The sequence below is a fragment of the Lepeophtheirus salmonis genome, chromosome 8, assembly GCF_016086655.4.
Source record: "Lepeophtheirus salmonis chromosome 8, UVic_Lsal_1.4, whole genome shotgun sequence".
In the NCBI taxonomy this organism is placed as follows: domain Eukaryota; kingdom Metazoa; phylum Arthropoda; class Copepoda; order Siphonostomatoida; family Caligidae; genus Lepeophtheirus; species Lepeophtheirus salmonis.
Window position 1 is genome coordinate 9,911,206 of NC_052138.2, and position 17,309 is coordinate 9,928,514.

At 31.2% G+C, this 17,309-nt stretch overlaps 1 protein-coding gene and 2 long non-coding RNA genes across 3 annotated transcripts; 1 reads left to right on the plus strand and 2 right to left on the minus strand.

Moving 5' to 3' along the window:
- The first annotated feature begins 1,026 nt into the window (after nt 1–1,026).
- Nucleotides 1,027–1,824, plus strand: LOC121122673 (uncharacterized). Its single transcript, XR_005865826.2, has 2 exons — nt 1,027–1,658; nt 1,719–1,824. It is a non-coding gene; the product is annotated as an uncharacterized lncRNA (long non-coding RNA).
- A 937-nt stretch (nt 1,825–2,761) lies between these two features.
- LOC139906195 (uncharacterized) lies at nt 2,762–4,442 on the minus strand. The gene is made up of 3 exons (XR_011781551.1): nt 4,167–4,442; nt 2,934–3,030; nt 2,762–2,873 (listed from the first exon to the last, which is right to left on the minus strand). It is a non-coding gene; the product is annotated as an uncharacterized lncRNA (long non-coding RNA).
- An 8,655-nt stretch (nt 4,443–13,097) lies between these two features.
- On the minus strand, nt 13,098–15,231 carry LOC121122671 (epididymal sperm-binding protein 1). Its single transcript, XM_040717704.2, is given in 10 exon segments — nt 13,098–13,208; nt 13,563–13,733; nt 13,795–13,818; nt 13,889–14,032; nt 14,035–14,055; nt 14,114–14,284; nt 14,346–14,369; nt 14,437–14,604; nt 14,673–14,840; nt 15,089–15,231. Coding segments are annotated over 9 exon segments (954 nt in total). The 5' UTR covers nt 15,153–15,231; the 3' UTR covers nt 13,098–13,208; nt 13,563.
- Nucleotides 15,232–17,309: the final 2,078 nt, after the last annotated feature.

The following is a 17,309-nucleotide window of genomic DNA, read 5'->3' on the forward strand; positions in this document are numbered from 1 at the left end:
ACCCATATAATGCTTGGAACCTGTGAGTGAAGGCTCCAGCGCACCCGCAGCAGAAGGAATAGAAGGACTCATAGATTACTACAATGACATGATATAAGGTCATAAGGACATTTGTCGACCATGTATCATATTTCTATGAAAAAAAAACAACAACAAAGAAACATATGTCTGATTGAAATAGTCAAATCTATACCTATGTATAAAAAAGAGGATTATGATAGGCTTGTGAAGCTTGTGACAGCTTATGAAAAACTGTGATTTATGAATTTCAAAGGTCTTATTTTTTGTATCTAGGTAAACTTTAGACTATTTAAGTGTAATAAATACTTTTTTTATAAGCCTATGACAAATGACCTTTTGATTTTATGTTATTAAAGGGTGTGCTGGAGGGGCTGTAGCTCCCAAAATATCTAAATTTCTCAAAAAAATAAAGAAATTGCCAATTCTTCTGCCATTTCTGCAACGGGCGCGCTTGAGCCTTCGCTTAAAGGTTTCTAGTATTATTGCCTATCCTAGCAAAGGATTAACCGACGTTGCTCGGGCCAATGAGGGAGTGGGAAATCATTTTGACAATTATCAATGTTATTTCTTCTTAATGTTTAGACCTCTTCAGTGCGAGCATTTATTATAATATAGCGCCTGTGTGTTATATGAAATGTATTATTATCAATTTTTTTAAAAGTGTTATAAACTTCAAATAACAAATCAAAAATTTGTCTACATGATAAATCTGTCTTTTATTTTTGTAAAAAATTGCTTAATGGAAATTTGGTAAGAAAATTGCAAAAAATTGTTTTGCACTAAATTTGCAAAAAAAAGTAGTTAATAGCATGAATTGACATTGTAAAGAAGAACACAAACCTAACAAAAAAAATCGTACTTGCAAAACCAAAAAAAGTTATCTAGAATAATGTTGTTGAAAAAACAATCTTGTATAACTGTTTCATTTTTGTAAATATTGCAAAAATTATTTAAGAAAAAAAAAAGTTCCAGAAATTGAAAATACTAAACTGCACAAAACTTACATGCAATACACAACTTTATTATAAATATACGTATATAATACACTTAGACGTTTAATTCTAAAACTGCTTTTAGATTCTATTCAACCGTTAATTTTAGAAAAAAGTTCAAAGAAGTTCTGAATTATTTTATGGAAAAAAAATTTATGTTAGTACATTCGAAAAAGAACATACATTTATTGTTTAAAGCTATATAATATGTGCAGTTTGTTTGTGGTTCAAAGTATTTCGTTGGTTAAGTATTTTGAATTTTGTAAATTGAAAAATGCATTAGGGATCTATATTTTGTTTCACCATTAAGTTTCAAAGTTAACTCAGGACTGAAGCAAGAAAAAAAAGGATAAGACGCAAAGGGATGTTGTAGTAATAATAACATTTGAATCCTTCTATTATTGGTAACATCTTTTTAACTTTATCTAAGGTATACATTTAGAAGAAAAAAAACAACATCTGCAATGTCTCATAAATTTATATGTAGGGGAGGGGCGTAGCTAGATCTTTCATCAGTTGGAAGGACTTAGTCCCAAGTATCATCAACACTGTAATATATTTGTCAATTTATATTTATAGTATGTTGTATACAAGTTGCAATTTTGTATAAGTTGTACAAGTTGCAATTTTGTATAAGTTGTATAAGTAAATATTCCGATATTTTATCATTAATGTACTCGTATAAATTATTTTATCTATTCATAGGTCTAAATTTGAATGTGTTTATTTTATGTGAAAGCTCGGGAAATTAAGAATTCTGTTATATTATTATTTTTGAAGAAGAAATCAATGAAATGTTACTGATCCTCTATGCATCTTTGTTTTATTATGTTGGTTGAGTCAAGCCCGTCTTCTTCAATGTGTAATTATTGTCCAAAATAATGGTTAGGAATTGTTTAGAGCTTAGCAAGAACTAATTGTATTTATACAAATCAACGTAAAGAAAAGTCCTAGAAAATTGACATCGATAAAAGGATACAGAGTAAATTTGTATATTAGTTGGATTTCGGCATATATTTATTTTATTATCAAAAACAGTCCAACATTTGGCAAATATAATGTATTTGCTAATATTAGTGTTTTTTTCTTTCTTATGTAGGAAGAAAGGTTAATTGACGTAATAAAGATATAATTGAGATGTATTTGAAGTTGTAGGGATATCATATATTCCATGGACGGATAATAATAAGTAACAACTAAAACTAATCACACACATACATAGTTTTAATATTTTTCAAAGAAGCCCCTATTCCTTATACTGATACATATAATTAGATCTTTTTTTTTATATCAAAAAACCCTGAGTTTAATTATTATATATACTTACTTCTGATAATTCTAGTGTCTGACTATCTCAGTTAAATACTTGTAATTTTCTTTACAATGTTTTTTGCACTTGTTTACAATATTATTTAAAGGTTGACATCATCATTCTTAAGTCAACTCACCTGTTTTAAGTGGTATTTTGAATACTAAGAGTTTTTTTAGCATATAAAAATTCAAATATTACAAACATGTCGAAAAAGTTTGTTTTAAAAAATGGGAATTTTAAAATTTTATAGCGAAAAAAAGACATAATATTAAAAGAAAACTTTTAATGAGACATAAACGTTGTTTACTTAATAGCCGTTTCTGTACATAGGCAATAATAGAGAATCTTACAACTACGAGATATTAAAGAAAAAAATAGGACAAAGTCGCAGTATTACCTAATTACCATAAAAATTTCCTTGTATTTTGTCGTCAGTTGTCATTTTTCTACTTTTTCCTCTTCTCAAGGTTGATTGAATAAATTCAAATGAGCTCTTGAAAGCGGTGAACGTCCCACAGTTGAAAAAAATTGGCTATTCCATGGTATTACTTCGCGAATACAAGAATAAACAGTGAATATTGTTTTGATTTGTCGATGTTTCTGCTTACTTTTTCTCCTAGTAATGTATGTACTGAACATTGATTGGTTGAATTGGAATTAGCTATAATTAAGCTGCAAACCATGGCCAATTATCCTTGAACATCCCTGAACATAAAATAAGGAATAATTATTGTATCACGTAACCTTGATTCCAAAAAGAAACTGAAGAAAGGGCCAAAATCAGTTGGTAGTTAGCCAAATTAGTAAATAATACCAACCGTTACTGGAAAATTAAAATACCATACATTTATATTAACAAGGGACAAACCTACTGGGTTTATCGCCATTTAGACGCAGGAACATTTATTTTGACTTTTTTTACAATACTTTTTTTTCTCTTTATTGGTCTAGATAAGTTACATACGCCAAAAATATATAAAGCTTATAACTAAATCCCTAAACTAGAAAGGCATGCCTACTATAATTATGGCAAACAGATCATGTTTATTATTATATGCATTTTCTCTAAAAGATTGATAAAATATGTCCATAGGTATAAAATAAATATTAAAATAATCCCAAAAATTCACATTAAAATATCAGTAATAAAAAAAGAGAAACAAAAGCTATAGTTTCAATGGCAATAATAAAAAAAGACAACTATTGAACTTTTGAGGCGTAGAACTTTTTAAACTGTCCATGGATGCATATTAAGCGACGTAGAAACGTCCTATTGTTATTCAAACTTGTAGGATAGTAGCGAATAAGATCCCCTGCATATATCCACGATAGATCATCCAGATAAAGGATTTTGATGGTGAATGCTAAATATCTTGCTGCGGTCTGAATAAAATTAGCTCTCAGTTCTTCAGTTAAGTAACTTTCTGTCTTTTTGTTTCTGGTAACGTCATAAATTTAATACATAAAACCTACAAATTTCGTTTAAAAGCCATCAAAGAAGCAGTTGCTCGATATTACACGCATGTAACCATATATAACCTCATAATGATGAATTTATAGAAATTGAAAACGAGGTGTTTTCAAAAAGTAGGGTGACTTTGTATTTTTAGTAAAAAATAAATATTTAGATACAGCTATAATTATATAAGGTCAAGCATGCTAAAATTACTGTATCCATAAATAAATATACAAATTGGTAGGAATATTACTTTATGGAATGATAATGATTATTTCATCTTTTCGAGAGGGCCCCACCCTTCATCGTACACAGGGAGTACATCTTGTCGAGGTTGTGGGTACAGATCAAACACAGGATGTACTCTACTGCTCAGGCATCATACCTGCACACCTTTCTCTCTTCAACCACCAGAACCACAAAAAGACGACACAGGAACCAAAATTTAGTTCCCACGAAAAAATGAGGTGTTATTAGTTCCATTAAATTGGATTTTCACATTTAAAATATGACTTTATGCTTTCAATATCTCTTTAATATTAATTTAATATGTTTGGAGGCCTAGCTTTTTAGCATGTAAAAAAATCAACAAATAACACCAAATAATAAATCCCTTAGTGAGAGTGTGATAATATATGTGGATATATATATTTGGCTGATTGTTGTGTTTGTGATAGAACTGCGTGATTCTGCAGGAAAGAATGAAGAGATAGGCATATGTGCATAGTCACTTACCAGCAGCTCTCTCCATAACTTTCTTCACTAACTTAATAGCCCACTGCGTCCAGTGCTGCGTTCTCTCTGTTTGGCTGACAATCAATATTCCTAAACTAAGCAATATAACTAAACAAGAGTTGGCTCTTCAGATTGGGTTGACCCTTTAAATGAGCCATTGAAGTTAAAAATGTGTGGGTAAAGCCCTATTTATGATAGTATTTTTTGTCAATTTCAGACGTGTAACATCCACAACTCAAAAATATAACATCCGTAACGGCAATGTTTTGTGATTCTTTCTTTAACAGGAAAAAAAAAGTTTTTCTAAATATGATATTTGGGTACTTCAAATCCTTCCCTACAAAATGATATTTAATATTGTTAGTATTTGAGAGTTTTCATCATGTGTTGAGTGAGTCCAAAAAGCTTGTCCATTTTCGTAACATCCGTAACGCTGGGTATTTTTTCACTTCTCTCAAAATCCAGAGGTTAAAAACATTTCATATAGCAGGCTTATCTTTATACTAATATATTTAACTAAAGTATGTATATTCCATTTTCTAATTCAAATCAATAACTTGTTAATGTTATGCTTAGTTTCAAAATTTCTCTCTGAATGTAACGACCATAACGCTGGAATTGACCAGGAACAAGTTTGTGTGTTTTTCATTAGCAAAATCTATGATATTATTCACTTCATTTTCATTGAGCATTTTCCCTTCAAGCTTTGGATGGATCATGTTCCCCAGCATATGAGGACCTGTTTTCAAACAACTTTTCAGATTCCTTATTATTTGAATATTACGTCATCACTTTTTTTTCCACACATCTAAAGCAAGAGCAATAGTGCACTTGTCGGTCTGAACCTCATCCAGAGCTTTTGCTATAGGCTGCAATCGACTAAGTAATTCTTCAGCAGAACGTTTTAGGTATAAATCTGATTTTTGTAAATTTAATTTAATGGTCAATCACTCCATACCTCCATAAGAATGGGCCAGTTATTTATATGTGACTTGAGACAATCTGACATTGTGCTCCATCGTGTTTCTTGGGGTATGATGACATTGATCACCTTTATGTCGATATTTTGCTCTGGCATAGTGATTATTCTGAAAATATTTAACAATATGTACTACCTTACTTTTAAAACCTTCAATTTCGTGTTCACGGCCTAAAAGATTTGATAAGTGAGTTGCGCATCCGCATGTAAGGACAAAGCTCTCAAGCTTAGAAAATAGAATCAGGGTACTTCGTTAGAGTGACGCATATTATAGGTTCGTTATGTATGTTCGACCAACCATCAATCGAAAGACATACTGCTTCATTATTCAGAATATCTGTACATTTTATACTTCTTTTCATAGACACGCTCCAAATACTTATCAGCAATATATTTACTAGATGGAAGATGATAGCCTGGTCTGAGGGTTTGAACCATTGTACAAAACTGGGGTCCTCAACAAGGCAACTTAAGTTTTTATAACAAATTTATCCTATATATAAATGGTCTATAAGAATTGGCCCTTGTAAAGGAGTTTGATACTGACTTTTTCAAAGTTGGGGGTTGGGGTGATATTATTGTATCTATCGTTTGTAGTTATTTGTTATTTTGATATTGTGTGTGCGTATAAAAATGTCTATGTATGCAACTGTTTGTTAGTTGGATCTTACTTGTAGTATAATCAAGTCGAATAAAGCCATATTCTAAGTAAAAATAATTTATTCGACTAACTTTCAAAAATTATCAAAGTTTAATCAAAAATGGAAAAGTTACTTCGTTCAGACTGATTTGACGGCAATCCGAACTTACCAGATTCGGACGAGCATTGGAATTACTAGAAGTTTATATTCAAATGTTTTCTTAAATCCTCACCAGAATGGCAAAAAGAGAACAAACTAAGACTAATGAAAGAGTATGTGAATCTGTCTATGTATGAATTTATTAAAGCAGCTGAAAGTTATGACGAGGGACTTACAATTATGGACACTATTTATATATATAAAGAAAAATAATGAAATATTCGCTAGACATTTGCTTGCTCCACGTAAACAGAGGAAAGACTAGTCGTTGAATCAATTACTTCAAGCTCTGACGATATTGGTGAAAGTTTGACAATTTTGAGCTGTAAGCGTTCTTGATAATACAAGTGAAAATATAAGAAATATATTCATTTATTGTATTCAATCTTCTCAAATCGACAAAGAATCTTGGAAAGCGCTAAAATCGCGTTAAACAAGTCGTTTGATTCAGCAAAATCTCTAGAAATGGCACTAAAAAAATCAGTGGCCTTTGATTCTATTCGTGTGGCTACTGTTGCAAGAGATGAATGTAAGGCATCGACAAACAGTGATACAATAATAGCTGCAAAGGATCGTTGTTTCTTCTGTGGGAATTGAAGGCATGTCAGGTCCAGCTACCCCACCAGGAATGCCACATGTAGGAAGTGTACTAAACTAGATTTTGTTAATGGTATAGGAGTAAATGGTCTTATAGATTCTGGAAGCTCCGACTGTTAGTAAAGTTAGAGATATGAATATAAAAATGAAAAATTCAGACAAATTCATTGGGGTGGCTTCTAATGTTTTTCAAACTAATACCTCGGGTTTGGTTCATGTGCAGGTCGTAGAGTTATATGAACCTATTAGGTTGTTTGTTCTTTCATATATACCGATGTGATCTTGGGATTGTATTTTTTAGGCATTCATTCAGGATTGCACATGACTCTGGGAGGAAAGAGGGAGAATTTTTCAGTTAGTAATTAGATGTGTATCAAGGGTATTCCTTCCCTGCATTGTTTGGAAACCTTCTTCCAGATGTTAAGCCTATCATAACAAAGTGAGGAAAAAGTTCAAAAGAGGATAGCGAGTTTATTCATCAAGAAGTGAAGAGTTTAATGGACGAAGAAATAATCGAGCCCAGTACGTCCCCATGGAGAGTTCAAGTGGTAATTACTGAAAATGAAAGGAAAAAGAAACGAATAATATTCAATTATTCACAAACTATAAATAAATTTACTTTGTTAGATGCATATCCTCTTCCACAAATTTAATAAGAGGTACTGCGTAAAGTGGCCGTCAACAAAATTTCACAACGGTGGATCTTAAAAGTACTTATCATCAGGTCGGGATTGAAGAGAGTGAAAGAGAATATACTGCTTTCGAAACCAGTGGTCGATTATATCAATTTCGTTGTATACCATTTGGGGTCACTAATGGAGTCTAGTTTTCAACGTATGATAGATTTCATTATAGGCGAAGAGAATTTTGTAAAGTCTTATGCATATATTGATGAGGTTACTATCTGTAGAAAAGATCAAAATGAGCACGAAAACAATTTAAAATCTGTCATGAGGGCGGTAGATAAGTATGTGTGGACAATAAATGACAGTGAATGCGAATATTCAACCACAAAAATAAAACTTTTGGTGTGTCGAAAATAGTATGATGAAACCGGATCCAGATAGACTGGAGTCACTTATAAGAATTCCAGAACATAAAATGAGAAAGAGTTATCTTGGGAATATATGTGCATTATTCTCGATGGATACCCTCTTTCTCAAAGAAGTTACAGTCTGTGGTACACCATCAAGATTACCCATGGAATGCGGAGCGAAAGGGCTTTTGTAAAAATGAAGAAGAATATTAAAAATACAGTCATCATGGTCATTGATCCTATGTAAAGATTAACAGTAGAGACGGATGCTTCGGAGAGTGCGAATGGGCCCTTCTTGAGTCAATGTGGAAAACCGGTTGCTTTCTTTTCCAGAACTTTGAATAAGTCTGAGAGACATCATTCTGTAGTAGAAAAGTAGGAAGCTCATAGAATTGTTGAAGCTTTACAAACTTGGAGGCATTTTCTGATAGGAAAACAATTTTTGCCTCTTACAGATTACAAAACTTTGAGTTTCACTTTTTACCAAAAACAATCTAGTAAGATCAGGAATGATACATTCTAGCTGGAGGTTGGAATCCAATATAGACCTGGAGAGAAAAATGTGATTGCAGATCATTTGTCAAGCATGTGTGGAATAATGTTTCATACCTCATCTGATAAACTGAAGAGTATTCAAAAGAAATTGTCCCCCCTGGGATCACCCAAATGTTCCACTATCTTAGATTGTTTTATCTCCTATTTTCCATCGAAGATGTACTGAAGGTGAGCTCCACTTGCAAGGAATACCGAGAACAAATTGATTGAACCTACATTATTGCTGTAAAGGATCGTTGTTTCTTCTGTGGGAATTGAAGGCATGTCAGGTCCAGCTACCCCACCAGGAATGACACATGTAGGAAGTGTACTAAACTAGATTTTTGTTAATGGTATCGGAGTAAATGGTCTTATAGATTCTGGAAGCTCCGACTGTTAGTAAAGTTAGAGATATGAATATAAAATGTTAAATTTTGAAAAAGTGAGCCTTGAATGTAATTGAACCTTACCTCCAAATAGAAAAGATGAATATATTCTTGGTAGATGAATATTCCAGATTTCCATTCGCTTATCCATGTGTAGGCAACTCCTCTAAATTAGTGATCTGCTTTTATTTCGAAAGAACAAAAAACTAATCTAACTATAGTAAGAATCGCTACTAGTCGTACTAGACCTTACAACCCTGAAGGGAACGGACAGATAGAACGATATAATGCCATAGTTTGGGAGGATGTGACTTTAGCTCTCAAGTCTGGGTAGCTACCAATAGAAGAATGTGAATTATTTTTCAATAAAGATTTAAAATCTACACAAAATTGGCACAACTATATTTAAAAAAATATATTTTTTTTGTTAACTCCGTCCTTTTTATATAAAATTAGCCCCTACTAAATTTAATTGCAATATATTTTTATTTTAAACAATTTGTTGATTAATTTTACACAATTTGTTGATTTATTTTACACAATTTGTTGATTTATTTTATAAAACTTGGCAATATAGATGCTTTTTCTTTAAAAAAGGTCATCAAAATTGGCACATTTTTTTGTTAATCTAAGAAAAAAACTGTATTATTTTGTAAGATATCAGTAGCCGCTCATTGGTTGTGATACATAGATAAACAGAGATATAGGCAAAAAGGCTACATTTCAATTCAATATTTTTATCGTTCTATTAGACACGTAAAAAATAGTGAATCATAAACATTTAAAAAACTTCTGATAGAAGATCAACTTAATTTTTTTTCTTTTTTCTAATAAGCTCTAATGTGTAGTATACTGATGATATTATAAAAAAAAACATGTTTTTTTTCCAAAGTATGTAAAATTTCAAAACTTTAGGCTACCTCTAATTATTCATAAAAATTGTCCAAAATTTGTGAATTGTACTTTTTTATCAAAAGGAACGCATTTCAACCCTAATTTTTTAATTTCAGGCGTACATTAACATGGCTTAATTTGCTTCCTTTAATTGGGATCTTATATACTTTAATTTCAGCCATTTCTTTTAATATATTATTATTGTCATTTTTGGATGATCTAATTCTACATAGAAGAAAAATGAGCTTTTGAATTTAGAGCTGATAATTTGCATATGTTTTGTATTGTATCTTTAAAACTAATGATAGCTTTGTATTGTCCATTAAAATCTGAACACTTTGAGTTGTAAACTTAAACAAGATATAATTAGTTAATTACCAATAGAAATTCAACAAAATTAATACTATATATAGATGTATGTCTCAGGTTTCTTAATCATTAATGTTTTTTATAGCTCTTTGGATAGTCTGGTGTAAAAACCCTAGATTTCTTCCATTGACACTCGACTTAAGTTAATTGGCCTGGGCTGTTTTCTTTAACTCTTCCGGATCCAGTTTTCTCTTTTTGACAGAGTCCTTCTTCCTATCCACAAAGAGAGAATATTTAAGGGACCAAAGTACGGATCATACTCACGAATACTATTCAACTTAAGAAAATCAATAATTTTTATTTCTTAAATTTAATTATAGTCAGAATAATCCCCCAAATACAACATTAATATTTTTAGAGACTAAATAATGTTAATTCAAATTTAAAAATTGGAATAAATATTAATATATAATTCATAAAATGATCTATTTAAAATACTTTATTAAGTTATTGATATATCTATATTGATATAATTATTGTAATATAAATGATTATATTACAATAAACAAATATATAAAATAAAAATATTTTAAGCGCTCTCTATGTGTTTAACATATCTAACTATGATAATTCGAATGTTTTTAAAAACTATTTCTTCTTTTTTGACGGCGTCAACTACTTCTTCATATCATCAATCTATCTATGTATGTTGTCTCTTTGATTCGATCCCTGTCGTGTTTATTTATTTTTCTTTTAACTTAATATATATATTTATATTATTGGTGATTGGTCAAATATCACTTTAAAAGAATCTTGCCATTTTTTCCAATTAGTCACTTTTCAATAAGCACAAGAAACAAGAGCTCCCTTCGTTTCATTGATCATTGATTATAATCCTCAATTCCTTTTCCATCGATGGGAAATATTAATACACAATGTTTATGAATAATTATTTGTCAGAACTAGCTCAAGATTCTCCCCTCATGATATGAATTTATCAGATCTCTCGATTTGGTGTTGTCATTTCTTCTTTATATATTTTTTTAAAAATCAGAAAATGATAATAATTATTTCCATTGTTTATAAATGTATTGTTTAAAATACATAAATATATTTACCTCTTAAAAAATAATTTTGTTTGAAAAGAAATGACGCCTCGATTTTCAATTAGTTTTATACTAAAGGAGTTTATTTGAAGCACAAATAATTAGGATTTTCATTTACGAAGGAGTATTTTGTTCTAAAAGGTCTAGTTCATCCGGAATATTAATTTGGTTTCCATTTTATTGAGGATAAAATATAGAGATCTCGATATAATAATTAATAAGAAATCCAAAGTTTACTATTTACTTCTGGATTTATATATTTCCAATATACAGGGCCCGAAGATTAAATCTACGTCTTCTCTCGTATTTACAAAAAAAAAAAATATATCTATATATATAGATATAATTCGTAATTTTAAACATTTATATTCCAAATAAAAAACAAAGTCATTGTAGGACATTTGTCTGAAGGCTTACCCTCAGCCTCGATCATAGTCTCAATACGGCCTCTGAAGTGGGAGTAGGTTTTGATACCAAGGTTCCTGGGGCGTGGATAAGAAGTGCTCATTGATGGTGGCCACCAGACTAGCGATAGTTGTGTAGGGGCATCTATTAATATGTCCCTCAAGCTATATTCGCCCGGGAACTTTTGCCCTCTTACATAAAGAGGATTGATCTTATCTAGTGGTACAAATTGTATTTTTTTCAATCTGAAATGACATTAAAGCAAAATCCCGGTGGAGGAAAAGAATATATCCTATCTCTACAGTGAGAAAGCTGAGACGATTGGAAAGAAGATTCTAAATTTTCTCGAGGCCAACAAAAATTGGGCAAAGTTTTTCTCTTTTCTGATGAAAAATTTTCACCGTTGATGCGGCTGTATATAAGCAGAACAGACGCTACATTACAACTGAACATCCTGACAATGTCTGAGCTTCAGTGAAGAATGTCTTCAGAACAAACAAAAATCAGCTGGAACTATGATCTTGGGCGTTGTGGATGCTGCCCTCCCATTTTTGTGGAGAAGATATTTTGAATAAAAGTTTTGCAATGCACTATTTTCAGATGACTTTGTAAAATAAATGTCCTCAAAAGTCATTCGTTTAAATTTTACTTTCTAAAAATTGAAAAAAATAAAATGTGTACCACTAGATCAGATCAACCCTGTATATATATTAGAGCATAAATGTATTTTCACGCTTAATAGTGGCCGGAAGACTCGCCCATAAATTTTCGCCCTCATATATATATATATATCTACACCTTTTTTTTGGGGGAGGCTTAATATGAATCTTTCTTCTATTGAAGTCCTTTGTAATTCATTTTTTTAATTAAAAACAACTTGAAATGAGGGCATTTTAATACAATTTGGATGTTAACCATATGAAGGAGTTGAAACACGACTTGGTTGGGTTTGTTCGTTTTGCCCTTATAGGCCTATCGGTTCAAGTGGTTCCGGTTCTTGAACATGTCTATTTTAAATAAAAATACAATCCATCTATAACTTTAAATTAGTGGATTAGGAATATGATTCATAAATAAAATACACTTTTTCAAAGTTAAAATAAATGTATATATATTTTTCTGAAAATTAATCCGCAATAATGAAAGGATTAAAGTAGATTTGAAAAATAAGGGTATATGATTATAGACTCAGTACAAGTTCCATAAGTAACATAACTCATATTTGCATCCATTATTGCTGCACACCATTATCAACGTACGTATATATTATGGTCTTGTAAGAATAAGTCTAATATATTTCTTATAAAATTGCAAGGTTTCGTTACTGTGATGTCACCATTATGCAATTTCCAACAGCACTGCATCCTCCTATTTTCAGTCGTAGTTCAATTAATTATTTTCTAATCCTTATTGATCAATATGTGGTATTAATTAACACACTAAGCAAAATAAATCCCACCATAACATGACTACCAACAGAACATTGTTTCCTATACCTGTGTATTATGTATTCCAAATAAAATAACAAATAAATGTACATGCTTCTAAAGTTCTATTTAATCTGTTATAAATCAAAAACATAAAATATTACAGAAATAGAAATAATCAAGATATATTTTAATACATTTCAACATTGGTTGTTGTGCCTGTAAATAAAATGATAGGATTAAAGAAGTATAAAGCTTAACAATTCGATATTTTAATTGTTATTTGAGTCATTGTTTCCCAAATTGACAACAAAAAAATCGCCTGGCCACCAAAAAATTGAACAATTTTTGCCACAAAAGCTTTAATACATAATAAAAGAGGGCGAGTCAATTATTATCTCCACGGTTCCTTTTGATATTATTATGGCCAATTTTCTTATTAATAAGAACTTTTCAGCTAAGATATGTAATGGTCAGGATAAATTTTTTTGTTGAAAAGGCATGAAATTAACCATGTATGTATTAACTAAAGAAATTTAAAAATAATTGATTAATAAATAAAATAGAGCGAACCTTAACACTTGGATTCAATGCAATTTCCAAAGCCTAAATAATTTGTGTTGCTATCAACAGAAGTAGCACACCATTTAATTCCACCATTATCAACTGACGTACAATTTGTGTAGCTTTGCCCATTATACATAAAGGGGAAAACACATAACTTTCCAGTTAAAGTTTGACACTCTAGTATTAGTAATAAAAAGTTAATATTAACAGGTTATACAGTTTAAATAATGATGCTTACGATTTGGTGGAGGAGTTGGCTCAGCTGATTAGTTATAAATAATAATTTTAGTAATTAATAAATAATATAAAAAAGTATGACTGAAAATAATTACATGCACAATCAGAAGGACAGATTCCATATTCATTAGCCTCTTGATTTGAAAATAATGAATTAGCACACCATGACACACCACCATTATCAGCAGTTGTACATTTACTATAAGTGTCTCCTTTGTACTTAAAGGGGAAAACACATTTTTACCATTAGTTGAAACACAACCTAAAGTTTAAAAATATTATGTCGACATATGTAAGTGTGTTTCAAATTATAATAATACCCTTGCAAGTGGACTCAATACAGTTTCCATAGCCTACATAATTAAGACCGGCACCTACAGAAGTGGCACACCATTTAACTCCATTATTATCAATATCTGTACACTCATTGTATGCTGCGCCAGAGTATACAAAGGGGAAAACACATGCCTTTCCAGTTGATGTTTGACAACCTAGATATCGTAAAAAATAAGGATTAATACTATATCATATAATTTAAAAAATGTTGCTTACCACTCAGTGACGGAGTTGATGTACCTGATTGGTAATGTATAATTATATATTTAAGAGATAAATAAAAGTAAAACTTATTATTAATAATTACTTTGACAGTCAGAGCCACAATTTCCGTAAGCATTAGCTTCTTGACTAGCAGTTACGGTTGTAGCACACCATGGCACACCACTATTTTCAGTAGTGGTACATGCTTGATAAGTTTCTCCCTTGTATTTGAAAGGAAAAAAGCAATTGACTCCAGATGTTGTTGAACAGACTAAGATTAAGTTAATGAAAAAAATAGTTATTATACTTCGAACAAACACGATTGAGTTAGATTTTTACCGGGTGTGGTTGTCGTATTAGGGGCTGTTGTTGTAGTAGTGGTTGTTGTTGTCGTAGTAGTAGTTGTTGTAGTTGTCGTAGTAGTGGTTGTTGTAGTTGTCGTAGTAGTTGTTGTTGTAGTTGTTGTTGTAGTAGTTGTTGCCTTAGGCGTAACCTTAGGAGCCTTTTCTAGAGACGAAATTTAATTTGCATTAAATATTTTCTATAATATGTTTTTGAATTTCTCCATAAACACAATATTTTTAGTTTCTATTTTTGAGAAAACAGGTTGATGTGTTTTCTACCTAATTTATACAATTAATTGAATATTTGTCTTTTGCTTTCGAATGTTGAACACAGAAGATTCAGATGTCAACAATTGTATTACCCTTCAACCAAATATTTTTGAAAATATTACAAGTTCTTATAATACGTACGTGCTGAACAGTATTTGTTCACAAAAAGAGCAGTAAAAACGAAAAGTATCCAAATTAGCTTCATCTTCAGTCAGATAAATTTGTCTACTGAGATATAAAAAAAGATGCATTTATAGTGTTAACCCTTGAAACACCTGTCCATCTCATCTAAAAAAATAATTATATATTTCGGATTTTTTTTTTTTTTTCTGATGTCCATTCGTCTCATGCAATAATATTGATATTGAATTGTGAGAAAGACACAAAAACAAAATAAAAATTAGGAATAAGAAAGAGTAAGGAATCGAAATTTTTTCTTGCTTTTGGTAAATTCTTCCCCAATATTTATTTTGCAAACCTTTGAAAAATTATTTATTCTTCAAAGTTTTGAGTGATTTTTAAAAAATAACTATTTTCTCCAAAAGAACTCTCTTTTTTAAACTCAGAAACGCAAGGTTGTATATTTTGAGTTTTCAATGAGCGATGCTGAGGAGTAAGTACCATTGATCAACTTGATAGAGCGTCAAAAAAGGGATTTGAATCTTTTTAATACCAAGCCTACCATGATTGGAATTTTATTTAAAGATGATATTATTAGTCATGTATTTTTGATAATCATCTAGCTACAGCAACTAAGTAAACATTTTACTATATTATTATAAATAATTATAAAATCTTAATTACAGTCACAGGGTGCACTGTATATAGTGACCCCTGGTATATTTTTAGCATATTTTGATCCAAGAAATAAACATGTACATGTATTAAGGAACTATTGCAGCTATGTGCATATAGCATCGAACGGTTATACAGGGTCTGCAAATTATCTGTGGGGCGATAAGGACTGCTTTTAAACGCAATTTTCATTCTACCTAGTTACCAGATTTAAAAAAATGAAACCAGATCCTAAAAGCTCAATGGATTCTGATTTATTTATTTAATAAAGCCACCTCCAGCCTTAATTACAGTATTTATACGAAGCCAAAAGTGCGAGTAGCCCTTTTCCACTTGATCCCTTGGCAGATACTGGAGTTCCTTCTTCATCCGACTGATTAGTTCGTCTTTGGAATTGCAGAGGGTTCCTGGCGTTTCGTTTGATGGCGCCCCACACAAAAAATTATATAGGATTCAGTTCCAGCATGCTTTTTGTAGTACATAAGTCTGGCAAAAGTAGTCAAAATCGGCAATTTGACCTTTGACCTCAGCCTGCATTACTATTGCCTCAAAATTACATTTAGATGCCCCCAATTCCCTCCTAAATTTGCGTGAGAATGTCTCACTGAGTCCCAGAGTTCGAGCAATTATTATGCTGTCGCTTCCTTTGTAGATTCCAAGTGCCTTTCCGAATATTTGGAACAACTAATTCGTCAACTGATTACATTATTTCCGACTGGTGCAAGTTTGAAACAAACTATCCAATAAAAAAAAACAAGTACCTAAGTACCTCCATTACCCCATGAGAGTGCTCCGAAGTGGTGGTATAGATAGTTTGCACACCCTGTATATAGTGATCCCTGATTTTTGATCCATGCAATGGCAATGTAGTGGTATTAATAAAATATTGCAGATGTTTACAGTAGTATCGAATATGCAGCCCTGTTCCTGTATATTTTTGGTATTCCTCCGTTATATATATTATAATTCATATGCATGTTAAGTATATATTCAGATTTAAATAAAATAAAATTGATCGTATGTAAAAACTAATCAACGCTTGCAGGCGTTTTGTAAATATATTTCCATGTTTGTTTTTGTTAGTGAACGCTTGAGAGACTAAACTACTCATTAGGCATCCCATCATATTATTATTTTTTTTTCCTCAAATTCTTATTATTCTTCTTTCCTTCTAGAGAACAGAACACGTCATATGAATTGGTATAAGTATTGAGTGTTACGCGGGAGTGTGCCCAGGAAAAACGATGAGTACACTGAGGATTTCTCCGTGAGTTATCTTCAATATTATGAAAGCATAAGTTGCTTTTTAGCCGACGCTTAACTACTCCGTGCAATGCGGGTGCTACTGCTAGTATATAATACTTCAACTTAATGAAATGTTAATATTTTATCTTTTTTTCAATTGCTTCTTCAAGGATATAGTGACAAAAAAAAATCCGTCTAACGGAATTTTACTAAATAATCTTATATTTACCTCCATCAATGAAGTTTAACTGAGTTTATGTTTAACCTCTGTCTATTTGTCTGTCGGTAACCAGAAATACAGCAAAAGTTTGAGATCGATTTT